General features: G+C 44.5%; 1 protein-coding gene across 2 annotated transcripts; it reads left to right on the forward strand.

Moving 5' to 3' along the window:
* The first annotated feature begins 34 nt into the window (after window positions 1-34).
* Window positions 35-27,135, forward strand: arhgap32a (Rho GTPase activating protein 32a). Of its 2 annotated transcripts, none has more exons than XM_019874345.1 (23): window positions 35-426; window positions 5,648-5,765; window positions 7,810-7,906; window positions 8,815-8,897; window positions 9,063-9,147; window positions 12,733-12,822; window positions 12,897-13,034; window positions 14,374-14,466; window positions 14,608-14,730; window positions 14,931-15,008; window positions 15,597-15,678; window positions 15,784-15,933; window positions 16,807-16,909; window positions 17,249-17,393; window positions 17,631-17,713; window positions 18,321-18,428; window positions 18,545-18,690; window positions 18,773-18,986; window positions 19,153-19,310; window positions 19,389-19,463; window positions 20,846-21,184; window positions 21,268-21,396; window positions 23,272-27,135. In XM_019874345.1, exons 2-23 carry the CDS (start codon window positions 5,677-5,679, stop codon window positions 25,188-25,190), a joined length of 4,527 nt encoding a protein of 1,508 aa, XP_019729904.1. In that variant the 5' UTR covers window positions 35-426; window positions 5,648-5,676; the 3' UTR covers window positions 25,191-27,135. The 2 variants fall into 2 exon arrangements, with proteins under 2 accessions (XP_019729904.1, XP_019729905.1); XM_019874346.1 differs by having other exon boundaries at window positions 19,153-19,301.

Consider the following 27,135-nt stretch of genomic DNA (forward strand, 5'->3'; position numbering starts at 1 on the left):
AAGTGGAGGGGGGGGGGCGCTCCTCTGTTGTGTGGACCCTTACGAAACACAAGCCCCCACCCCCACGCAATATCCCACGCCTTGTTCTTCTTCCCTTCATAGCCGGCTCCTTGGCAGTGACTCGGCGTGGGAAACACCACCCGCGCTAACGCCATCCCTGCAAGGGGCGAGTACGGAGGCGGTGCCGTGCGCGCTCCCGTGCCAGAGTGTAGCGAGCCGCACACAGAAGAGCTTCACTAGGCTGGCAGGAGTTCCTCTGCGTTTCTTTTTGTCATATTCATTCAAATTTCGCACGTCTACCTCAGCGGTCAGGATAGTCGTGTGCAATCCCGGTGTCGATGCAGTGCCATGCCGACAACATGCTGGCGGATGCCGCGGAGCTGCTCCCTTCGGCGGCTTAGACTAGCGCAGGACCGGCCGCAGCAGGTAGGACGCACCGAGCCGCCCTCACCCTTCATCGTGACATCACGGTACACACAAGTTATCCTGCACAGTCGATGCACACACGTCGCTGTAATGCAGAGGTAGCAGCAATTGTGGCAAGGTGGGTGGGGAGGACACACAGCTGTTGCGTTGGTGCTGCTCCAGGTCAGAGTCCACCTGAAGAGAAGTTACCCCAGTTAGCTGCCAACGACCAGTTGACACTTAAAGCAGTCGAATGCAACATTTGTAAATGTTTGATTTTTTTTTTCTCACAGTTTGGGATTGCTGTATATATAAGTGTCTACAATTTCACGCATGAATATTGTAATAGGCACAGCAGTGCTTTCTAATACAGATGCCACCCTCCTTATGAACAAGGCAGTTTAAGACCCAAGATTTTATCACATAAAATGACAAAACAATGACATGTTACTAATAGGTAGTGCAGAAGCAACGTGTTATCAAACTGACACTGTGTGCATGGCCGGGATAGAACTTGAAAAGTATGGTGAACCCATTTTTTTTGCTCATTAACATGACAGTGATTCGATTAATCAAAGAATTGTCGACAGATCACTTGATTGTTAAAATAATCATTAGTTGCATCCCTACTAGTGTGTGCATTTGGGATTGAATGACTAAAGATTTGTTTGTCGTGACTACAATGTGATGAAAGTTGAGTCAAAGTTGATTAATCTGATGACTTTTTCAGCACAGTATGTTTCCCAACCTTTTTTTTTTTTGCGCCATGGACTGTTTAGATATTTCAATGGACAGGTAAGAAAAGAAAAAAAAAACAAATTTTAAATGTGGCCAGTGCATCGTTGTCTTCATTGATGGCCCGTTTCTTGTCTTTGTGGCCATTCACTTCTTCCTTGACAAGACTGACATGCTTATGTGGTCCAATAATAATGCAGTATAAGTGGAGCCTCGCAGTTCTTCTGTTGAAGTGTGTGCTCAATTGCTTGGTGTGCGTGGTGAAAGTCACCTATTGTAATTTTTTTTTGTTTTTTTTCACTGTGGTCCACGAGCAGGCGTGGGGAGGTGTTTTGATATGATTCAGTCTCACCTAGTTTGTTGTCTGGTGAAGGCCAACATGATGTCACCATTGATGAAGCAGGTGTTCAGAACATTCGGTGAATCCTGGCCCCATCCCATTTCATGAGTTGTGAATTTTTCCCCATCGTCAATCAAGGAAACTGCGTCAAATGCTAGTTTATAAAGTGTTAAATGTGGTAACTATTGAGCACACTGTGGCTGTCGGTGATGTACGGCGAATTAGAAGCACACGTTCAGTGTGAGTGCATTGTTGCGCCGCAGAATGCGGCCAACGCGGACCAGCGGTGGAGACGAGGCCGCCAGTTGCCATGGCAACCCCTCCCATCCACGCTGACGACTCCAGACTGTGGATGAGGTGGCAAGAGGAGAGAAATAAGCCTCCCAGGAACCTTTTGACTCGCTCAATCTGCCCGAGGCGGCATTTTTGCCACCACTCCTCCTTTTCAGACATTTTAACAGTGCACTTGTTGGGGAGAGTTGAAAGGGGGGGGGGGGTTACACTCACATAATCTTCTCCAAATCTGGCAGATTAACTTGATGTCGTCTCACACAGCGGCTCAATCTCCTCGCCGTCACACCGGGGCCAGAGAGCGCAGCGATTAAGCACGCTCTGATTAGATTGTGGACAATAAAGCCACACATATTTAATCAACACGCCCGCCTCTCACCCGGGATGACAATTTAATCCACCCCCACACCAAAAATAGACCACAAAGGTAACTTTTGCTAAAACGCTTGTAGACTCCTACACTGGTTATATCCCTATGCAGTATTGATGACCATTTGACACATTTCCATGGTGGAATATGCGGAAAAGTATCCGTGACTAATCAGGCTCATCTCCTCATGTTTACCCTGAGAAAATATGTAGGCTGCCATTCGTCCTGTCAAGACAGGAGCAGCTGAGGCGCGTTCCATAAACAGCCCGCATGGAGTAGGCTTGTCCTATTTTTTCCCATGTAGGCCATCAGATAGAGGTCTCTTTTTTCATTTTTTTTTTTTTTTTTTAATGCTGCTTTTATTTAAAAAAAAACACCTTTTAAGTATCGTTACCTCAAACGGTTCCTTCTAGGTTGGCTGTCTTGTTTATTCCAGCTTCTGGACCAACAGAAGAGCACGGTGCTGTGTGCTGTGCCGCGCAAGATACTTTGTAGCGGTACAGCCGTGTCACAGAGCGTTTTTTTGTTCCCCCCAACAATGATATTTACATGTTTAACCTGATCAACGTGAACCATTTTATCTGTCACTCATCTCAATGTAAAACCATTTGTAAAGCTGCGCAAGGAACTCGTTGACAATGTGGTAAATGTCAACATTTTGATTAATCTGAAAGACTCATAACCTGCCTTGGTACTGGAGGTGCTGATGTTTTAATTAGCAAATGAATTCAAATGGCCTCATCAGTTAGGTCGTTAATGTCCACAAATGAACAGTAGTAGATCTGTGGATTAAGGTTCGCGAGGCTATTATTTCTGTACATTTTACATTACATTGCAAATACTCTCCGTGGTTTAGTGTCATTTCCGATTAGTTCACTGCTTACTTGCACTTAGCTATTTTATTATCCTCTGTTTTATCATTGTTCTTATTTAGGAGTAGGGATGTTCTGTACCACTTTTTTTTCCAGACCAATACCTGTATGAGTCTTCACTCTTTCAGTACTCACCAATACCGAGCACTGAGTACTTTTGTGATCTAAAATTTCATTTTACACAGCGACAGAACATTATGGAAAAAAAAGTCTTCTTTCTGACACAGATGGTGATTTGCCAATGTGGTTAAAGTGTCGCAGTATAGCGCCAACTGCTTCTTTCTGGACGTTTGCTTTTCTTTGCTTAAATATCGGTGGCTGGTATCAGCAGCCTTCATGAGTCACCCGATACCTAAAAAAATGAGGCTGATATCGGCCAGATATTGATACATGGTATCCGTACTTGCCCATCCTATTTTGTACGACGTTCTTAGTATCAGAATTTTAATGTCATTTCCTCTATTGAGGTAATGCAATGCAATGCAACTTTCTGAGAGCTTTTCCGGTCGCCTTACCTAAGTGGATGTAAAAATTCTACACACCCCTCTTCAAATGCCAGGTGTTTGTCACTGTGACCAACAAGTTCAACCTTCAACATTTTGCAACATTGTTTATGGGAGAATTTGTTCTGGTCTGATGAAACCAAGGTTAGACTTTTTGGGCATAATTCCAAAAAGTGTGTTTTGCGCCAAACGCATCATTGCTCATCACCAAGTAAGACAATAGCTACATTGTATCATGGTGGCAGCTGTCGTTCTTTAGCTGGAACTGGGGACTTCAGCTCCATCCCTGGCACATATGTATAAGCTAAACACACTATTTTAGTTGCTTATTTTTACTTCCTCTTATTTTTTATTTTTTTTGGATGAAATTATTAATCTTGTCCTCATGTTTTGAAACATCACAAAAACCTGGCATTTGAACGGTGTTGTATACCCGTAATAGCACCATGAGAGCGGCACTATGTTCAACATATTGATGAATGAAAACGCCATGAAAAACAGAGTGTTTTTATTTTGATAAAGTTCTGTAATTGGATCTCCTTTGACCTGACAGGTGTACCAAATGGTTTGCCCAGTGAAGCCGTTAACCTCATGTTAGCCTGGAGGACTCGTTCAAATCTTAGCATTCTTAGCCTTCGCATTGCAGAATACAGCTCGTCCTCTCCATGCAATGCCGCAGTCTACAAGGACATGCCTTCGACTTGTATGGTGCATTTTTCCGACATGGAATTCCCACGAGGAATGTGCCGTAATTCCAGCCACGTAGACAAGATATTGTAAACAAAGATAAGACCAAGGTGAGGCCTGCGCCTATAATTCAAACTACATGTCTAACGTATTTACAGTGCTTGTAATAGAGCAGATAGTACAAAATGAATTGCAGTCCGGTCCTGTCCGCCTGCTTGCATTCTGCTGAGTCATCAGGCTTTGTGGAAGCCTGTCAACAGTCTGCTCGTGAGGCTCTCGGGCCAGCCAGTGGCGTTCCTGGTGGGAAAGCGCACTAGTGATGAGTCCATTCCCAACGTTTCAATGTTGATTAGTGACGCCCTCAAACTGCCTCAGCTTTTACCGTACATGCAATGGACCCTTTCATGCTTTTTATGCCCCCATGCCTCCACTCGTTGTTTGTGGCCAAAGCATTCATTGCAAAACTAATTATGAGAAAATTGCATAGAAGACCATGAGGGGGTCTGGTTTCACTGTGCCAGTACATTCCTTCTGTTTGTTTACAGTACATAAAGAGAGGAGTAGTAATCATGGAGAGAGTATATCTGTCTCTGCTAATAGCGCCAGGGTATGTGTGTGTGTGTGTGTGTGTGTGTGTGTGTGTGTGTGTAATATTAACTTCCCCCCAAAATAATTGTACTATAAATAACATACCTGAGAAACCACTCTCTCCTGTATTTAAAAAAAAACAAAAAACAAAAAAACAGCCATTGATATTCATGGTTAGATACAACTGTGAATGTAGGACGATGCTGAGCTCATTTCCTTGCTTTACATTACTTTTGAACATCGCCACCACATCAACCCGTTTTTTTAGCCTGCTTTAGCCTACTGTAAGTCTGTGTGTATATGACAAGGGCAACACAACCCAGAAACATGTGACCAGTCTCTGTTTAATGCTCCACGGCGCCACTTATTGGCCTCATGGCAAATCACGGCCAATTTCAACCAATCCTGGAACTCTGACAGGTACTGTTCAACAGTGTCTTTTGAGTGGACTGGACACTATTTGTTCGTTGGTTCCTGGTCTATTAGATCGAGGTTGCACTGTATAATGATAATGACAATGGCTTACCAAGCTCGAGGTGGACTGTAGTACAGTAGTTAATTAACCAGCATTTCGCATTCAACCAACATACCACGTTCCCCTCGGCACCTAGACCCCTCCCCCCTGACTGTGCAGTCCAACGTGCATCATCACCGTGTCAGCTGGCAGCATCGTAGCATGACATCATCACATATCACAACGGGAGCCTTCTCGCCTCCGGAGGAGGCGAGCGCGCGCCGCAGCCTCGTGTGGGTTCGCGTCTCGCATACTGTAAAAGCCACCCTTCTTCCCTCACCCACCTGCCTTAACGCATTCTTTCTGGCTCCCCCCTCTCTCTCGTTCCTTGTCACGTTTCAGGCAGTGTGCGCTTGCAGAACGACGGCATCATGGAGACTGGCGGCATCGTTGCCGCGGTGATCGAGGATGTCAGCTCACGGCCCCGGAGGGACCCGGGAAGTAGTCACATCCTTGAGAGGTGAGACCATCTCTTATTCCCTGCGCTTACAGGTCATATAGAGTCAACATCAAGACCAATAAATGTATGTGTGTTTTATGCACAGCCATTTGCAGTCTTCCAAGCAGCGTGACTTCACGTTACAATGAGTAATGTGTGTTCTCATGTCACTGAGCTCATCACTCTGAATAAGTGTGACAATGCCCGTGGCCCGCCCCTCTCGTCTTTTTGTTGCTAATAAAAGTCGACCTCATCCTGTTCCCCACCCCTCTCACCCCCGAAGTCACTGAGTCACATTCGGAGTCAGGCTTTTGTGAGGCGCTCGACTCGTGGCTGGCCGCCTTTATGGTTGCCTGAATAGGTGAGCTTCACTCTGCTTGGCATACACAAAAGCCACAGAGAGGCTGCGCTTCCCTTCTGCTTTGTCATGTCTTACTGGCGAAATGGTGAGAATCTTATCAGTCACATGTCGAATGACTGGGCTTTGCTCGAGCAGCGTCATGATTTGAGGGTGACACACACACACACACACTGTCGACTCACATGCCCTATCTGCTGTATGTGAGAGAATTGCAGTTATATCAGATGGAAGACGCTTCGTGTCATTGAAAAAAAAAACTACTGGGAAGAATCATGTCGCAGGGGAGCTGGAGCCTGTGCCAGCCGACTTTGGGGGGGAGGTGGGGTACGCCCTGGATTGGACTTGCAGGACTCATATAGACAAAAAAAAAAAACAAAAACTGTTCATACGCATGTTCACACCTCTGTACAATTTGAGTCTTCCATTATCACAGGCGTCTTGGGAAAAATTGGTGAAGAAAAAAATCTCAATTGGCTAAAGTATTAGCCTCGAACATCTATGTACTTCGCTGCAGAGTAGCAGGTGTGTACTAAGGGAGTTATTAGGGGATAGGCCTTTCATTTGTAGAAATACATTTTGATGGTACACTATTAGAGGAACCGAGAACTAAGCAGAGGTTCTGAAGGAATCGAGCCTTTTCCGTTGCTGGTCCCTCTCTTTGGAATGACCTCAAACTGAACATTTGGCAAGCCTCCTCGCTGCCCATCTTTGAAACTCGTCTTAAAACTCATTCTTATTCTTTGGCTTTTGACTCAGCATGAGACTTGATTTTTAGTTTTGTTGTTTTTGGGCTTTCTACTGTCTTTGTTTCATGTTGTGTGAATTATTTTTGCTACGTGTACAGCACTTTGTATGCAGCGGGGGGTGTTTTAAAGTGCTCTAGAAATACAGTTGAGTTGAGAATTTTTAGCTGAGGCAGCCAGTCCGGGGTCTACCCCACCTCGCGAGCATAGGCTCTCGCTTATGCATGACCTGAATAAGGATATTAAGGATATGCAGTACAGGGAAGAAAAATTGATGTTTTTTTTTTTCCCAGCTTTCACTTTAAACTCGACAGTGCATGTCAGCTTTATTGATGCCATATCTACTCTGTGGGCATATTGTGCTGCAGTCAGAAATTTGACATCTAACAGTGCTATTTTATAGTAAATGCAACCAAGTGTCTATTGTTTTTACTGAGGAGTCCATTTGAAGTGTGCTATTTATTCTCGTTGACAACACACCTGACGATCAGTTGGGGTTTGGTTTTCACCAGAGCAGAGGCCATAATTTGAGGAATTTACAATTTGGGGCTCATGACTTACACATGCTGTGTCTAATGATTAACACGTTACGGTTGTCAGAGGGTGTGCCAGAACAGGTTCCTGCTTTAAGACCAAACTATTTATAATAGCCAATCTAGTGAGAGGGATAACACAAGTTTGAGTTTCTAAACGAGAACATACCAGTCCCGGTATGGGTCAGCACCAAATGGTACACCTTCATTGATACCCACTGCATTTCCATTTTCCATTTTACAATGACAACTAAAAGTGACAATTCTTCTTTGGCCCCACTCACCCCATTTCGGCAGTTAGTTCATTGTGCTTGCTGACTAACAAAACACGATGAAAGCACGGCACAAACTGAAACGTGGCTTCAGGGGGACTGCCAAACAGACAGCTTCCTCTCTCAAGCCTTCATCTTCATTTTGTTTTCCTGCAGAGACATGGCACCATTCAGTCAGCCGAACAAAGACCAAGTCTTACCTCCAGCTAGCAGCAGCAGTCCCTTAGACGAGAGACAACCACAGGACATAAAGGTACGCACGCCCCCATGCACACACACACACACACACACACACACACACATACACACACACACACACACACACACACACACACTGGTGGCTTGGTGATTGACAACATGATAAAGACGAAGGTGAAGCTCTCCATCTGCACGTGGGCCACTGACGCGATGCCTCACGAAAGTGTGCTCTTTTACGAAAGCCGCGCTTTGTTGTTTATCTTGAAAGGTGATGTAATTGCCCTAGATAGTCTTGTTAACTAAGTGCTTTTACTGTCGAGCGCCTTGAATGGAAACGTAACGCTGGGAGGGAAAACATTAAGTGCACTCATGTCTCGGTAGTGTCTGCATCTCTTTGTGGACATGATCATCGGGTTGGTTGAGTGTGCGATTCTGAGATGATCTTAATGTAGTTTACATCTGATTTCAATATTCAAACAAACGCTAGCATACTGCAGACCTGTTCAATGTCAAATCCAGAATAGCTATTGGTAGATTGCAGACCTCTAACAAGATTAAGTTGTTCACAAAAGGGGTGTTGGTGTTTGTATGTCCAACTGTGTGACTGTTTCTGCAGTCGGGGGTGTACGCTCTGACAAGAACAAGGTAGTAATTGGCAAAAATTAGTTTTAGCGCAAACATAAATAGATCTCTTGCCTGTTAGCAGCCGTTTTAATACTTGCTACGCAGGCGATGATGTAAGAAGATGGGATTGTGTGACGTATCTTGCACGGCAAAACATAATGTCTCATAAAAACGATATTCGTCGTAGTTTTTCTGTAATCTTTGTTCTTGCTCGGCCGAGTTCACAAGAAAGGTTCCATTCACATCCCATCATGACATGAAATAGGATCTTCGCTGTATGAGTTATCAATGATCAACTTTCCGCGTCGAGCGTCCACGTTTGCTGTATTTGTTTGGCAGGCGCGGAGTGATGACATTGTGGCCGAGCCCCTCTTGCGCTCCTGCGTCAGCACGGCAAGCATGAAGGTCAAGAACATGAAGAAGTAGGTGCTCCCTGCTATTACGGGCTGCAAATCAGGCCTCTTATCCAGGACAGTGCGATGAGCTCAGTCTCCCGTTGTGCTTCTTCGCTTTCTAGTCCCTGTCACTTTTCCCTCCATCAGAGCATCAGAATAGCGAGGTGACACTGTTGTGCTTTGTGTTTGTAGGCTAACCTTTCCCAGAGGTCATTTTCCCCGTCTGGCAGAGTGCGCACACTTCCACTACGAGACTGCCGACTTTGGGAACGTTGAGGTAAGAGCCCCGTTAAAAAACATTTTGAAATGGCAATGATCCATATACTTGTTTGCGTTTTGCATGTCGTACATACAGCTCCTTTTTTTTTTTTTTTTTTTTTAAAGATCCCCTTTCCCCAGAAATAACATCCAGTATGTAACATCCATAACTGTATTTCACACGTTTTTTCTTTTTTTGGTCCCACTCCCACCAGTTTGTTAGTACTGTCAGTTGTAATCTCTTAATCCAGCTCCCGCAACCGCTTTAAACCCGTGATCTCGCCTATTAATTTGACAATAAACCACATGGAATCAGCTTATGAGTTTATAAATTGACGTCTTTAATGTGGCTCCTGTGAAATCCAAATAAAGGTCTGGTGCTAGCTTTGCTCAAAACCCAACTCACCTATGCTATGGTCAGCTAATTGGGTTTGAAACACTTTCTCAGCATAAATCATCTGTCTTCCACACATTTTCTTTTACGTCCAGTTCATATAGGCAAACATTTTTCTCTTGATCACCCAAATTGACCTAAGATGTAGGCGGCAGGTTGGGGGACTGGCTGCTGGCGGCCCGTGATGGCCAGGACCAGCCTGGAGCTACACCGGCCTTTTGGGAAAATGTAAACATATTACTGGAATTCCCGATGGCCACCCCACCCGTGGAGTGGGGTGTACTTGTGATGACCAACACATCACATTACACACACAACATGCACACTGACAATCGAGAGATTTAAGGCCCAAATTGAATGTTTGTTGTAGTACCAAGACTGACCAGTGAGAGGTGGTATAGTGCCACAAGACATCCAGACTTGCGGAAAGTACAAAGAAGTAATACTCGGGTTGCCGGAATAGAAAATGAAATAGAAGAAGCTCGGCTTACTTGATCTTATTTGATGACTACATTTCACTTACAAAGTCTGACCTTTGGCATTTTTATTGTGGTTAATGATTTGCGAAGCATGTTACGCAAAACCTCAACGTAACCATTTTCTTGGATGCTTCAAGTTGCTTCCTAAGTGGCCATCATTCCATTCCCTATCAAAATCACACACACACACACACACACACACACACACATAAAAGGATTTCCGGTCGTAAATACTGAACAGGCATTTCGTTTAGTCTGACATTAGCATTCCCCTCAAAGCGCTGCTCTTGCCTCAACTAAGTAGCAAGGTTCGCGCTTTAGGCAGTGTCCCAATTTAGGGAGGCTGCAGTTGAAAGACAATTACGCAAACACTTTGCCCCTCTGGACTGTGTGAGAATCCAGCCGAAGCGACATCTCCCGACTGTGGATATTAAGGACCCCATATGTGCAATTTGTCCCTTCTTAGTGAAAGCTAATCGCAGCGTTAGGGAGCTGTCAGTCATGGTGAGTTTGCACGCTCTATTGAGGTCATGGGATGATTGCAGTCACCTGTGTTTGAATGTGTGTGTGCGTCGAGGTGGGATGTAAGGGTGGGGCCAAGGTTGTTTGGTTCAGATGCAGTCAAGTGGCTGTGGCTGTTGAGTCAAGCGTTTGTCTGTAGTTCAGGTTCTCTGGCTGCAGAGGGCAGCAGGTGTGCACCTTCACCAAGCAGCCTTGGGCTGAATGCCACGAACTGGACCCAGGTCTGGGGAAAAAAAATACTTTTTAGGATGCAAGAAAGGTTGGTGAGATTTTTTACATGTCAGGAGTGTAAAGTGTAGAACAAACACAACATTGCGAACAATGCTGTGATGGCAGACTACGGCTTGGGGGAGGGGATGGAAGGATCAGGTCTCACAGAAGCGCACAAGGGCAGCAAGGACGCGCGCTGTTTTATCCACCCCCTCCCAATCCCCAATCATAGCCAATCACAGCCCCCGCACACACTGCCAGGGATGCTTTCACGGCAGCCCCATCCAGGTCTTTGCGGCTCTGCCCGCGACGAGGACCCGCGTTCGTTCGCTGCCAAGCCGCCTTTTGTGGCCAGAGAAAGAAGCGCTGTTTAGAAAGGGGGGAGGCAGGGATGAGCGGGATGGAGGAGGGCGGGTGGGGAGCGCGCAGGACAAGGGAGGAGGGGAGTCTGAAAGGGGGTGAGACACAGTGCGAAGCATCCTTGTCTCATATTGATGTTTTGAATGCGAGTGTATGCGTCACCATCCAGCCTGTGAGGAGCATCGTTTCATGAATCAAACTCTTGAAGCATTTTGCTTTTCCTTTTGGCGGAGCTTCTTTTGGGTGGCCTAGGACTAAAAGAAAGAGCTCCTTCCTCCAACGTTAGAGGCAGGTAACAACAACAACATGTGCAGCCCTTTGTGCTGATGCTCATGCATCGCTTTAATGAAAACTTTATTGATTGTAACCTTTTCCAGGAACTTTGTTTTTGCATGAGCAGTTTTTTTTTTTGTTTTGTTTTTGCAGGATTTTACATACACACACACACACGCACACAAAGCAATGTAACTGATTTAAATTTGACAACGCGCCTCTGATTTTGTCTGTGAATAATGCATGGATCTGATCTGATACCTAGACCAACAAACAATTGCACATTGGTGGCGATCCAGCTAAATGTGCAAATCAGGGATTTGTTATCCTTTCTTTCAATATAGTGACAAGGTGCACAGTTTCGAGACTGATCCATTTTAGGTTTCTTTAGACTTGACAGAGGTCTTCGCTCTCCTCAGGGCTATCCTAATTAACTCTGCTCATAAGGTTTGATTTTTTTTTTTTTTTTTTAATTGCTGTTTGTTGGTGAGCAGGATTACAATGCACAGCACGACACTGATTTTTAGAAATGGTGGAGGCACAAAAAAAAGACATTTTATTGCAAATTCATATGAAAATTTTCTTACCTTTTCTTTGCATTTTAAAGACATTTTGTGCTGCCCAGTGATTTTTTTTTCATAGATGGGGAGTGGGCAGCGTTCAGGTGGATGCCCTGGGCCACCCACTCATCGGCCCCTATTTACATGCCACTGAATGGCACAATTGAGCTTCAAGGTTTCAAAGATGTGTGTTTTATTTATTTGTTGTTGTTTTTTTGTTGGCAGGATTAAACAAAAATGTATCAATTTGGTGCCAAATTATGGTCGGCCTAGCCTGAAGGGGGTGCAGTTCTCAATGCAAGTCGAGCCTTTCTCATGTTTCTTCACGTGAATTTTAGTGTGAATTCTTTTGGGCTGTTTAATCCCACCTCCATCATGCTTCGGAGCTGATGGTACATTATGAAACACACTAAATGGTGGTTCTCTTATTTTTTTTAGCAGACACGCCGTGTCTCATTCAATCTGGTCCTTTTCACCAGCTCGTAGCAGTAAACTGGGTCGCCGTGTGTTGTGTAACAGCCTGTCTCAATGTGCTTCAAACTGTTATAAATAACCAGAAGCTCCCTCGACTCATTGCTTCTACATCTGTCAATATGTTCCCAAACTGTTTGTTTTAATACACTAACGGAACATCGCTAAAGAGGACGTTTGGTTTGCGCAAGGTAACCAAAAAAAAAAAAAAAAATGCTCAAAGCGCTTACATTGATGCAGTTTATTGAATTAATTTTGTGTTTCTGGTGTCAGTTATTTAAAATCTTGACTCCCCCTTGTCTTGACCCCCTATTTATCATCTGCTTCTTTCCTAGTTGGCCTTTGCAGAAGGGCAGAGTGAAGGACCAAAGTGGGGGGCCCAGGACTCCAAAGAACTGCTCTTTCTGGTCCAGATCACCTGCCAGGTACTCTTGACTTGTAAACTATAGGCACTCGCATCAAGATTTGAATCTCTTTAATCACTTTGGACTTCTTTCAGGCTCGAAACTGGTTGGTGAAGAGATCCTACGAAGACTTCCGTGTGCTGGACAAACATCTGCACTTGTGCATTTATGACCGCCGCTACTCGCAACTCACCGAGCTGCCCAAATACGACTCAGCGAAGGACACAGCCGAGGTACCGCATATCGACTGTTCCTCTCACCCTGCGACATTTGCGAGCATATACCCGGACAATCCAGTGAGACCTCACATAAACCGTTCAAAAGACATTTTAATCCAAAAAGATCATTTTTATCTTTCGTGTGTGTCCCACAGGCAGTGTTGGGTCGGTCATCCACTTTAGACAAATAAATGCCTTGCTTTCTCCATCAGAAGTTAATATCTATTGTCAGTCACATGCAGGCCTCAGAGACTGTTTGCAAACCAAAACAACAGTTCCTACCAAGCGTTTTACCACATGCTGAAAATGACGTCTAGCGTATAGTATTGACGATCTTGTATTATGCGACGAGGACGTTCCAGTCGACTCTGATGTGGTCACCCCTCAGTGGTGTGTGCATTCATGTTCATTTTCCGCCCAGTCTGACGAGATGTTCTGCATTTCCCCATCTTAATTTTTGATTTTTGTAGCATTGTTTCATATTAGCATCCCTCCTATAGACATGCAGTTTAGTCAATCAATGCCCTGCTCCACTATTCTCATAAATGCATCATGATGGTGTTCTTATGTGAGATTGCACTTTTTTTTAAGCAATTGTTTTAGAGTGCAATCTCAATCGACGACTGTTCCATTTACAAACAAATCGGAATTTCCGCATCGATATTTCCGTGAGAAAGGAGAGCAGCAAAACACAAATGATAATGAGCGCACACGCACAGACGCTTGCGGTCGGGGCCACAGCTCTCGCCGAAGCAATCACACGCAGATTCACTGACGTCACACCCCACTCTGCCAGTCCCGCCTCTTAATACCACATTGATTTATGCAAAAATTATAATACGTAGTCATTTCTAGATGTCTTATGCTTGCAGTTCGTTTTTGTATATGTTTAGAATGTGTTCGCCGTGACTTCTGTTAGTTTGAAGTGCGTTTTGGTCAGTTTAAATGCTTTTAAAGCACGCGGAATTGTTACAACTGTTTGAAAAACTTTTTGACATTACAGCTCTCGCCGAAGCAATCACACGCAGATTCACTGACGTCACACCCCACTCTGCCAGTCCCGCCTCTTAATACCACATTGATGTATGCAAAAATTATAATACGTAGTCATTTCTAGATGTCTTATGCTTGCAGTTCGTTTTTGTATATGTTTAGAATGTGTTCGCCGTGACTTCTGTTAGTTTGAAGTGCGTTTTGGTCAGTTTAAATGCTTTTAAAGCACGCGGAATTGTTACAACTGTTTGAAAAACTTTTTGACATTGTCTCTCTATATTGCGGATATTTGGTGGATGTGAAGTATATCCCCCGGGTGTTCACTGTATTGCGTCTGAACACTAACAGTGTTTCTGTTCAGTCCGTAAACAAGATGTTGGCCACCTACTTGTCCCGCTTCTCCGTCATCGCTGACAACAAGATCAACTGTGCTCCGGTCCTAACATGGATGGAGGTAGTCAAGCATATTTCTGTGTGTGTGTGTGAAGTACAATGTAGTCTGCATCTCGTGGCGGCATGTTAATGCTCATCTATTTTTTAAATTTTTTTTTTTTAATAAAGTAACGAAAGACTGTGCTCAAAATGTGTTCTGCAGATTGACAACAAGGGGAACCATCTGCTGGTGTCTGAGGAGGCGTCCATCAACGTCCCTGCTATTGCTGCCGCCCACGTCATCAAACGTTACACGGCTCAGGCCACCGATGAATTGACCTTTGAGGTAACAACATTACTGTATGCCAAAAGATTGAATGCTAAAAACACATGAGGAAAAACAAGGAAGATCATCTCATGCCGATCTGCGCGATCGAGTTCGGGATTCTTGTTTCGGATTCTTTACGAGTGGAGTTCTGGCTCTTATACACAATTTGCAGTTTAACAGGCGAATAATGTCGGCGTAATTATGTCTTCGCTTGTCAGGTAGGGGACATTGTTTCTGTCATCGACATGCCTCCCAAAGAGGACACAGGCTGGTGGAGAGGAAAACACGGCTTTCAGGTACAAAGCGGCCCTTTTGGAATGATTCGCATTAGCCTTACAATGGACTGTTTTTCCGGTTGAGGCAAATTTGTCATTTTGTTCTTTGCAATGATAATCAAAAGAGACAATCGATTGGAATTATTAAAATCAACGACCGACCTGAGGAAAACGAATACACTTTTTCTTCAAGCTGGTTAACAATTGGACAGGTCTGACGTGTTTCGTATGTAAATTAAGGATAATATTCATCCAATTAGATGTAGTGGGTTTTCAAAAGAGAGAATAAGAAAGGTTGCGCCACCGCGCGCATGACACGACATTTAACACCTATACGATCGTGTTTGTTTCACAGGTTATGACATCCATCCCCACAGTTAATAAAGTGAGTGGTTTTGAAGTGAAATATTCTCCAGATCCTTGCTGGCTAGGCCAAAAAGATGCCAGCCACAGTGGCATTTAGACTTTTTCTGCCCTGAAGCATTTCCTTACCCTTGCGATCGCCGACCTATTTCACTCGATACATCCCCCTTGCCCGCAGTGATGGCCTGACGGCTACACTCTCCTTGAAAACCTGCACGTCTATTCACGGGTCTGATCGCTTCTCAGGTTGGTTTCTTCCCGAGCGACTGCGTCGAGCTGATCAACGACAAGCTCCCTCCCAGTGTTCAAAGCTCGGTTCCCAAACCAGGTACGCTGCCCACTGTTTCTCGACCGCATAAATTCTGTACAACCTTCTCCTGGGATGCGGGACAGATTGTATTCAAGTGGGGTTTTTACCTGTCGTGATCGTCAGTGTGTAAGAAGCACGGCAAGCTGGTGACCTTCCTGAGGACTTTCATGAAGTCGCGGCCGCCGCCGCAGAAGCTTCGCCAGCGCGGCATCCTCAGGGAGCGAGTGTTTGGCTGCGACCTGGGCGAACACCTCCACAGCTCGGAACACGAAGGTGAAATGCGCAAAGGGGAAATTATGCCAAATCTGAATCGGTGGTTATATAATGTGAAACACAAACTCAACGCATGGAATGTACATTGGTGTGATAGAGCTTTGGCATGCGAGAATTAAAAATGGAATGGAAAAATTAACATGAAAAGTAAAGGAAGTCACACTATTGGAAATACAGTCAGTTTTCGACCTTAATCCATTCCAATAGGCTGTTCGCAAAGCGATTTGTTCGAAATCCGAAACTATTTTATTAGCCCATGATTAAGGTCTAACACACTATGCAGAAATAACAAAAAAAAACAGATTTGCGTAAATCACAACAAACACACTGTTGCTCACAATGAACGCTACCCGAGAAAGTGACGCTTCCTTGTAAGGAAGCTGAGAGGAGTCAAGTGGCGTATTCGGGTTTGCTCAGTTTGGTTGAAAACTGGTTTTCGGTCGAAATCCGAGGTGTAAAAATCTCGAATTTTCTGGTCGAAAACCGATTTGGTCGAGAACAGAGACGTTCAAAAACCGAAGTTTGACTGCACTTGCTTGTCACTATAAATTCCAACAATGAAATGTCGATCAATAAACGAGAGTAGCAGCATTTGCCGCACTGCACGCGTTGGTCAGATCAATTCGATGTCTGTTTTTAATCGTCCCAATGGATTTATTCATAGTGAGGATGAGAAAAAAAAAAAACCCCAAACACTTAATATCAGCAGCCACGCTCATCCGTTTACCAGGATTGCAGTTCGACGAAACGTTATGGCTCATGCTGCGTTGTTGCATAAACAGGTGGCGTGCTGCTCGGCTGAAACAAAACAAATTGTACCTGTATGGCGTTGAAGCTGGGTTCAAATACCTCGTCTTTGGTGTCTGCCTTCAGTCCCTCAGGTTGTAAAGAGCTGTGCCGAGTTCATCGAGAAGCACGGCGTGGTGGACGGAATCTACAGGCTGTCTGGAATCTCCTCCAACATCCAGAAACTCAGGTTTGGTTTGCTACTTGATGATACATTTCTATCATCAAGAATCCCTTTTTACCAATGCTTGAAAATGCTGAAGGATTCCGCTCAACGACATTGCATTCTTCCTTCCTTTCTGCATTTTTTTTTTTCATCTAAAATGACAAATTTTTGATGTTACATTATCCTGAGTACTCTCGCTGTTATTATTTTTTTTCCTGTCTACAGTTATGTATGCTGTGTACTTTATCTTTTAAATAACACTCAAACATGAATTGTGCAGTGTTCAAATGCACAGATGGCCAGTAGGATGGCTCCCACGCTTTTCTGTCTCTTATCTCACGGTTTTCATGTGTCAACGTTCAGGCACGAGTTCGACTCTGAGCAGATTCCCGACCTGAGCCGAGATGTCTTTCGACAGGACATCCATTCGGTGGGCTCCCTTTGCAAGCTGTACTTCCGAGAGCTTCCCAACCCTCTGCTCACCTACCAGCTGTATGACAGATTCTCAGTGAGTGCAAGTGTTTTAGTGATTGCTGGAAAAAAAATAATAAAATAAATTAAATAGTGCAGCTCTCTATGTGTGTGGAGATGTCCACAAGGGGCGGTGAGAGTTTTGTGCATGCTAAACTTAAACAAATTGAAGGGGCTGATCTGAAAGGAAAAAAAAACACAAAAAAAAATAAGAGAGAGAGAGAGGGTGAATGGGATACTAAGTCTGTCCGTCTCGCTTGCTGTATCCTCACAGGAGGCTGTGTCTGCAGCCACAGATGAGGAGAGGCTGGTTAAAATTCACAACGTCATCCAGCAGCTCCCTCCTCCACATTACAGGTCTGCTTCACCGCTCGGTGGCGCTGCCTGGTGGCCAAACCTGTAACTTCATGTTATGAAATAGAAAATCAGGTTCAGAAATCCTGAACACTCGTACATCAAATGACATCGAGTAAAATAACATGGAAATGCTCATTTTATTCGAGATTTTACTTAAGCAATCTATTATGTGGTGGTACAATTGTACAAGATGAGCGATGTTTCTAATATTTTGTCTAAATATTCGGAATATTGGGTAGTTGTGCACAACTAAACATATACAATACCTTTTTGATGGTGTCACTGAAACTTTTGTGTCATTATCTTTTTTTTCTTTCTTTTTCTCCACGGATAAGAACAATAATAATAAGTCACAGTAATCCATGATAATAGATTTTTGGCATATACCAAATCATAGGGCTTGGTAGTATCGCATTTAAATGCATGATACACAATTTGTATGCACTGAAATATTGCACAGTGTTTGAAACGTCTCTGGTATTATTGGCTGTCTTTATGTTGGACAGGTGTGCCTGATAACTTGTGCATTTCAAAGCAGTGTGCTCATGACAGGAAATAAATGTTTTTCTGCTTTACTAATGATGACGCTGAATGTTTTTGTGTGCAGGACGCTCGAGTACCTTATGAGACACTTGTCCCGTCTGGCCACCTTTAGCGCTTGCACCAACATGCACACAAAGAACTTGGCCATCGTGTGGGCACCAAACCTGCTCAGGTGAGTCGGACCTTAAAGTGTTGATTGACAGCCATCACAGTGCTCGACTGGTTCAAGTCACTCAAGTACAGTCGGTATTTTGAAGTAGGCCGTGACACTCTGGATGCACGTTTCAGGTCCAGACAGATCGAGTCTGCCTGCTTCAGCGGCACGGCGGCCTTCATGGAGGTGCGCATCCAGTCGGTGGTGGTGGAGTTCATCCTGAACAACACCGAGGCACTCTTTAGCACCAAACTCAGCGCTGTCATTCGGGAAAGCGCCGGTGAGTCAGAAAAACACACACACAGCAGCAGCAGCGTGTTTTGTCCGCAAAGTGGTGCTAACTCCTAGCATTTATCTCCTAGGTAACAACACCTTATCCAGACCCAAGTCTCTCCTGGTGTGCTCCCCGTCCACCAAGTTGTTGTCTCTGGAGGAGGCTCAAGCACGCACTCAGGCTCAGCTCAGCTCCCCAGCCACCACGCCCTGCCTGAGCCACAGTGACTACATCGAGGTCGGGGAGGGGCCCGGGGCTCTGATGGGCAAGTTCCACACAGTCATTGAACTGCCGCTGGAAAGGTACGTTCAAGGACCGTCCCTGCTCTTTGTACGCTTTCTTTTGGTTGTCAACAAATAGTAACCGCATAGAAATAATTTAACAGGGGGATGACAAGCACTGGTCATCTCCGACAATGTGTTTCTAGATAATAATAGCGCACTGGCTTCCATTCTCTCTTTTTTGTAGTGTCAAGCGGGCTCCGAGCAAAGCCAAGAAGTCTCCTGTGGGCAACTGGTTGTCCTTCTTCCACCTGGGCAAATCGCACGCTGTGTCCAAGCGTAAACTGAAGCGACACCCCAGCGAGCCCAACGAGATAAAGAGCATCACGCTGCCAGGTGGGCTCAGTGAGTTGACCTTTTTTTTGTTTTGTTTTCATTTTCGGTTTCACTGACTCATACTATTTACTCTTTTTGCCGAGATAGGTGGGAGAGGTGATAGCGGTACACTGCGCTCGGCAAAAAGTGAAGAATCGCTCACCTCGCTGCACAATTTGGAAGGTAACCATGAATAAAGTTGTTTAATGCCAGGAGTATATTTTTTTAAGTCTTCCCCACTCTGCAGTTCAATACATATATATATACCCACCCACCCACCCATCATTGTTCTCAGAATGAATAAAGTCTAATGCAGTGTATGTATGTAACGAGTCATAGGCTTTTGTCATCAATCAGAGGCCGAAGCAGCCGAGGTTTCGCATTCCGGTGCCACTGTTCCTCAAAAGTGAGAGATTTGTTGCACTCAAACTGAGCCACTCTGGAACATCTAATCTAATGTGTATGTCTAATATGTCGACCCACAAAAAATCTCAACAGGCCGAGCCTGAAACCGGTATGCCTGCCATTTTTAATTGAAGTGACCATTTAAGGTTTAAGTTCACGAGTCCTCAAAAGCAAATGTCCCAGAATGTTTTCTATTTGCTTTTAATTTTGATCCACATATATTAGGCTGTGTTCACATTGCATGGCACGATGTCCAATTTGGATTTTTTGTTAAATCTGATCTTGTAGACAGATGGCTCCCTCTAAATTGTGAGTTTTCATCAGTGTGTGTGTGTGTGTGTGTGTGTGTGTGGGTGGGTGTGGGAGAAGTAGGGTAGTTAAGTGTGCAAACATGCCATAAAACACCAAAGCCTGATGACGCGGCACCACACAGTCCGAGCCAGACCAAATGTCTTGAGTGTGAGATGAAAGTTGTGTCCTTGGAAGAAATGTATAGATGCAGTAATTTCCCTGCTGACACAATTTCCAACTTCACCTCAAAATAACTATAATTTTGTACGTTATGCAAATACACATGATTTCATGTTGGGGTTGAATAATTTTGAAGGCAGTGTATGCTAAACTTTTTGTGTAAAGCAGCACTCATACTATGAAAATATGCACTTTAAGTAATATCATCTGACATTATTGTCTTGTTAAAAAATGGAAAGCAAAAATGAAAGTCTTTGTAAAGTGTTCACAATTAATATTAATAATTTAAAGTGGATATATGCACAAGTTGTGATCCCAAAACACTTTAATATTCATTCTAAGTCATCCTGCAGCCTTACCCTTAAAAATAAATGATCAGAAAATTAGCAAGGTTTCCAGGAGTTGGATAACGCTCCTGATCATTTGCATTCAAACACACAAGGTATTTGGAGACAGTATTTTGGGAAACACTGTCGAAAATGTGTCATGCTAAAAATGACAGACATGCAAAAATGATGGCAACGTCTCAGTGCTTCATTGGTAAGGATGTTCAAAATGATGAAAAATGTGTTTTCTTGACATGTCAATAAAAGACCAAAACTCGTACATTTTTCAGAATCGCCATATTTCTGTGGACATGGTCTTGGTCTTCACAGAAGGTTCCCTCTGATCTTGTTTTCCCTCTCCAGGAGAGCCTCCAAAGTACCAGCATGTCCGCCCCCGCTCCACTAGCGAGGCTGTGCCCGCATACGGCAGAGACGACTCGTTCAGAACCAGAAGCAAACCTCAGTTCGGTCAGAACGGTGCCGAAGAACTTTCACCCCCACTGCCGGAGGACGACATTGACCTCTACCCGCCCGTGGCCGGAATGTCCTCCCTGGATTTTGATCCCATGTCCTTCCAGTGCAGCCTGGCCTCTGCGACTCCTCGGGCACCACGCCACAGGGAGGGGCACAAATTGAGGAGGGGCGAGTCAGATGCCGCCACCTCTCCGAGCAATGTCGAAAGCCCTGCGCAGTTTAGAAAAGGTAAGAAGGTCACCCCCGCAAAAGAAATCACCAGTCTTTAGCATCTGCCTCACCTCCACCTCTCACGTCTCCTCCCCTTACAGCGGAGACGCGTGAAGCTCGGACGGCAGACGGGAAAGAGCTCCGAGCGCCTTACCGACATTGCAGCCCACGCAGTTTAGCGGGCCAAGCGTCAGCACAAACAGACTCCGCACAGACCCTGCCAGATCCAGGTCCGTATGACTCGCTTTTAAAGCCATCACTTCTTGTACAGTGCATCCACAAAGTACTTGCAGGCCTTCACTTTTTTCTCCATTTTGTTGGTACAGCTTCATTACAAAATGGTTTTCCTCAAAATTCACTGCACAAACATTCATTCATTTATTCATTCATTCATTCATTCATTCATTCATTTATTTATTTATTTATTTATTTATTTATTTCGCAAATGTATTTTAAAAAAACACGAAAATCAAATTTATTTATTTGTTTGTTTATTTTTATTGCAAATGTATAAAAAAAACAAACAAGAATTCAATTTACAGCTTCATTACAAAATGGTTTTCCTCAAAATTCACTGCACAAACAATTTAAAATTTTTTATTTATTTATTTATATCGCAAATGTATTTAAAAAAAAACATGAAAATCAAATGTATTTATTTATTTATTTGTTTGTTTATTTGTTTATTTTTATTGCAAATGTATAAAAAAAACAAACAAGAATTCAATTTCATTTTTTTCTTTGTTTATTTTTATCGCAAATGTATTAAAAAAAAACAAGAAATCACATGCAGGTTAGCATTCTCAGCCTTGCTCGATACCATAGCTTGCCCAGCCCATAAAAAGTAAGATTTAATTGACCTGTTTTATTTTTTTTAATTTTTTTTTTTTTTTTAACAAGAATTCAATTTCATTTCTATCTTTGTTTATTTTTATCGCAAATGTTTTAAAAAAAACAAGAAATCACATGTAGGTAAGCATTCTCAGCCTTGCTCGATACCATGCCCAGCCCATAAAAAGTAAGATTTAATTGACCTGTTTTATTTTTTTTTTAATTTATTTATTTTTTTTACAAGCTTAAATGTTAAACACATACAGTACTTGTTAGAGGCGTAACATTTTATCAACAAATATACAGTAGGTGGGTACTGTATTTTAGCTTCAAAAATATTTGATTCATACGATTCCTCACACCTCTTCTCAACTGAGCCATGGAGTAGTTTGAGTGAGTAGCCCTACCTTAGTTAAGCAACTTGTACCATTTTATCAACACATTGTTGCCATTACCAGGCCTAATTTCTGATGCGTATAACTAAAAATGAGCGAATACCAATACCAAGTATTGTATCAGGCTGATATGAGCCTAATTTTATGATATCAGGTACTCAATGGAGAGTGACGATACCAGTCACCGATACATGACTTAAGGCGAACAAAACCTGACATCAACTAAATCACCCTCGACCGTAGTTGGCGCCATACTGCCGCAGTTTGACACACTGGCAAATAATCTGTGTTAGAAAGAAAGTTCTTTGTTTACAATTTTATGTCATCGTGGTAAGTGAAATTTTATTACCAGTACCAGTCTGAAAAAAGTGTTATCGAACATCACGAGATTTAACCAATGTGTCACTGATTGATATTAATCGGACAAGCATGCTTTTGCCGTGCATGCATGTTGATATTCATGCCAAGGCGCTGCTGACAAGCTCACTACCCTGATGCCCATTATCATTGAAACTGTGTGTGTGTGTGTGTGTGTGCGCGTGTGTGCGTGCATGAAATAAAATGTGAAACCACCAACACCCCCCCCCCCAATATGCATGCTCTGATGCAAAACTCTCAGCAACAAATAATATTCTTTTTTTCTCCCAGGGTTGTCATTATAGGATGTTTGTAGAATTCTGAGGATTCCGTGTTGGAATAAGGCTGTAACATAAAATGTGGAAAAAGTGAAGTTCTCTGCATACTTTCCGCATGCACTGTGTGTAGGTAGCATTTTAATGTAGATTCTTATGAAAGCTTTTGTGTCCTGTCCCATCACGTCTTACCATAGCTTTGTTTGTCCTGTCATACTGTAGCGTTGTTTGTCTTCTGCCCCCCCAGGAGCAGATAGACTTATGAGTTCAGTGTCTATTCTCCCTCCTCACCCTTCCCCGACGAGCGCCGCACGCAAGCTGGCTCTGGCGCTGGCCGAGTCGGCGCAAAAGGCCAGCGGCGGCTCGCAGAGAAGAAGAAACCACCCGGCTCGCCCTCTCCAAAGACAGGAAGCTCAGGACAGACCCGCTCGGCCCTCGGCCCTCGATCTCAAGCCGTGCCCGCAAGCGAACGCGGGCTCCCCCCAGTGGCAAACGCCGTTGCACCTCCTGTCCGCGCAACTCTACTCGCAGGCAGCGGACGGACCAGAGAGTAACTTCACGCCCAATGTCAGCCCGCTCGGCTCGGGCAGCCTGGACTCCCGGCATGGCGACGTCACGCCGGAGGAACCCACCTATCAAAGTGTGGGCGTCTCAACTCCCACCGAGCACATCTGCTCTCCCCACAGCCCCTTGACTTCCCCGGTGTACGCCAACACCGACTCCATCAACATCTTCAACTTCCGCGCCGTTCTCGCCGAGACCTCCGTGCCAGCCTCCATCGACGAGGTCCTCCCGCGCCCTTTCCAGTCTCCGTCATTCCGCCACTACGCCTACAGAGCGCTCGGCCCGTTCGACGACGTCTATCGCAATACGCGCCATCAGCCCCCGCGTCAGATTCACTGCGGACGACTAGCTCGCTGCCCTCAACCCGACGCTCTGCCCCGTCACCTCTCGGGCCCGAGACGTGTGTACAGGCAGTCCTCAGAAAGCCACTGCACTTCCTCTGAGTTAGGACCACCCCTGTCACCTCAATACCGACGCTACTACCGCGGCGAGCACCTTATGGGCCCCGGCCAGCGACAACAAGGCCACTGGCAGAGGTGCGAAGACGGCCCCGCCCTGCACCCCGCCATCCGGAGGGCGCGCTCCTTCCACGCCCCGCAGACTAGTCGCTACGAGATGGCAGCTCCTGAAGTCCTGCCCCCAGACTTTTATCCTGAGCAGCAGGCGGCTTATCAGAGGCTGCTTCAGCCCCACTTTGAGGACGTTCATGTACAACAAGTGCTGTATAACCCGTACCCGGACTTGAACCCTCGCGACTGCTCCCGATATCCTTTAGAACCTTTCCAACGCGACAGTATCCGCCACGGTCAGCCTTACAGGACCCGGTCCACCAAGGAAAGAGCGCCGCCTGAGTTCTACTACTCCCCACGGTATAGCCGCCCTCTGGAGAGGGAGCTGTTCATGGACAGCGAGGACATGGTTGAGAATACAAAAACCTCTCCCTACGACAGTCCAGTTTCGCCGGCTGGCTCGACGGGAAGGGAGATAATGCACATTAGGAGTAAGTCGGATCCAGGAAACGGGATACTGTCGGCCGGCAGAAGGGAAAGCCAAAGCGCCGACAAAGCCTTGTCGCCCACGGCTCACCAGCCGCGTCGCGTCCTCGTGAACGAGAACACCTCGCAGCAGCAGCAAGCGCCGCTTCGTAAGATACCCTCACTGCCCGAGAAGGGCTTTGCCGAACTGGGCGACAGAAGCCAAGCGGACCCTTTCACGAAAGCTCGAGCTGGCATCCTCAGGAGGCCCGAACGCTCGCAGAGCACCCGAGAGAATCGCCACCAACATCATCAGCGCCTCGTCAACACGCCTGTGGACGACGAACACGCCGGATCTTTTTCCTCTCACCCCAACAGAAGGACTCGGAGCACTAAAGTGCGGCCCACACAGTACGACCACATGGCGGGGGGATTTTCCGCATTTCCCAGGCCTAAACACACAAGATCCACTAAAGCTGGGCCAGGGTACTCGCCGGCCCCAGACGCCACCGCCATATCCTCCTCTTCCACCGCCACTCCCTACGGGAACAGGCTGCTGTCCAAGGCTCTGGCTCAGGAAGCTTTTTATCAGTCGGCAGTCAGGACACATGCCGGCGTCCATGAGTGACGCCCACTGCTTTTTATGTCAATGCATAGCGGCGCCAAAGGAGAAGAGCACTTTATCCTCTGCCAGACCATCAGACTGTTTTTTTTTACTTTTTTTTTTTTAAACCTTTCATTGAACCTGCTGCTAGTGTCACCTTCGCCAATGAATCTTTCATTTTGAGCAGGGCCGCGGAACCAAGTATGGCCCAGACATGACCCATCAAGCAATCCTACAATACAAAGAAATCAAACATTGATATCTGCTCTTATTTGTCACTAAGTCTGAAATATAATTTTTGTTTCAGGTAGTACATATCTAAAAGAGTCAGTTAAAAAAACACATATTCCCAACATCAGTTTTTATAATTATTTTAAACTATTTTAACCTTCATTATACATCAAATATGAATCATATTTTGGTGATTTGTGTCTGCATGTATGAAAGAAACTGGGGCTACAATTAACTGAATAATTTGATGACAGAAAAGGTTGAAGCAAAGTCTCTGCCTCGAAACTTTGCAGGGATCTTTTTAAAAAAATGTTTTTGAGCTAGTTTAATATTGTATAATCGCTTATGAGAATGTATTGTAGTGCCCGCAAGTGGTCTAGGCACTGGTGATGAGGTGTTTTTTTTTTTTTTTTTTTTAAATAAGAAAACGCGTAATAACATTTATATGCAAGCTGCTGATGGCCACAGCTTGCTTGCAATTGGTTGAATTTGAATCAGTTGAAGCCCAGGTTGCAGCCAGCCATCTTGACTTTCTCATTTGCTGATGCCCAACGTCACTCAATAGGCCAGGTTGCAGCTTTGAAAGCCACACAAACTCAGTCATGGATGTTACATTAGAACGTAAAATGGCAACCCCAGGTTTAAAAAAAACATACAAAAAAAACCTGCATTTCACATGCATCTTATTATTTTTCGTAACCGATGGGATGATCAGTAGTGTACTCAATTCTAAAAATATTTGATCGCTGCAACAATTTCCTTCTTACATAATACAATTCATCTTTATTTATATAGCACTTTCACAATAACAGCAGCTGTCACAAAGCTTAACATTATCTGATATTAAGAGGCATGCTTTGAATGCGGAGGAGTCCAGCCATCTTGAGGACAAATTGAACAATGGAAGAGTAGAAATTGAACCGTTAACTGAAGGGATTGTATTTGCTTGTGTTTTGATAAATTTGTGTTGATTTTTTATTTGGGTGGGGGGGGGGGGGGAGAATAATTTGGATAAATTGAATGGTCCGTGTTGGGACAACTGGTTGCCCATCTCTGCTTTAGGGCTTTTCAATTCAGCAGACAAAATGGCTGTCATGTTTTAATTGCATACAACCCAAGGGACGACAAGGTAAACTTTGATTATTTGGATCTCAAAATTACCTTCAGACCGTGTATAGAAAATGTCTTTTGTTTAAAAAGTGTCGTGCTATATGTTTTGTACAATGACACGCAGCTAACTAAAAACATGGCCAATGTACTGTACTTGTCTCACTGCAGTCAGCTCAGACTGAAAAATACTTTGTAAGAAGAAAACACATTGTCTTAATTTTGGACATTGGTGTGACGTCGCCTTCAAACCTCTCGATAGAAACATCCGCTATATTTTTCTGCGTGAAATTACAAATGCTTGCTCGCTTGCTCAGAATCGTCCCGTAATGCAAATGAGCACTTTTTCAAAACGAGAATCAACCTCATTGCAATCGCCGACTTCTTTGATGTTTTACGCCCTCGTGTATACACAATCCGCTCTGTCCCTTCGATTGACGCAGCTCGCCCTCTGAGAAAAGTCTATTTTTGTCTAATGCTGTTTGTCACCCAAATGGTGGAACTGTGACATAACTGATTATTCTCTATGTTTTACTCTAAAGTTATGTAGAGGAGTTTATTCTAATAAGACATGTTCATTTCTAGTGCTTGTCTTCAAAGAGAGAATAAATATATTATCATGCATTACAAA

Source organism: Hippocampus comes, unplaced genomic scaffold (assembly GCF_001891065.2).
Source record: "Hippocampus comes isolate QL1 unplaced genomic scaffold, H_comes_QL1_v1.1 scaffold125, whole genome shotgun sequence".
Lineage (NCBI taxonomy): Eukaryota > Metazoa > Chordata > Actinopteri > Syngnathiformes > Syngnathidae > Hippocampus > Hippocampus comes.

Bases quoted from the DNA above. Each gene is read 5' to 3' on its own strand.
- arhgap32a (XM_019874345.1), top strand. From the start codon at position 5,677: ATGGAGACTGGCGGCATCGTTGCCGCGGTGATCGAGGATGTCAGCTCA. The intron at 15,679-15,783 runs GTACGCTGCCCA...CGTGATCGTCAG, and splicing joins AAGCTCGGTTCCCAAACCAG to TGTGTAAGAAGCACGGCAAG. The intron at 18,691-18,772 runs GTGAGTCAGAAA...TTTATCTCCTAG, and splicing joins TGTCATTCGGGAAAGCGCCG to GTAACAACACCTTATCCAGA.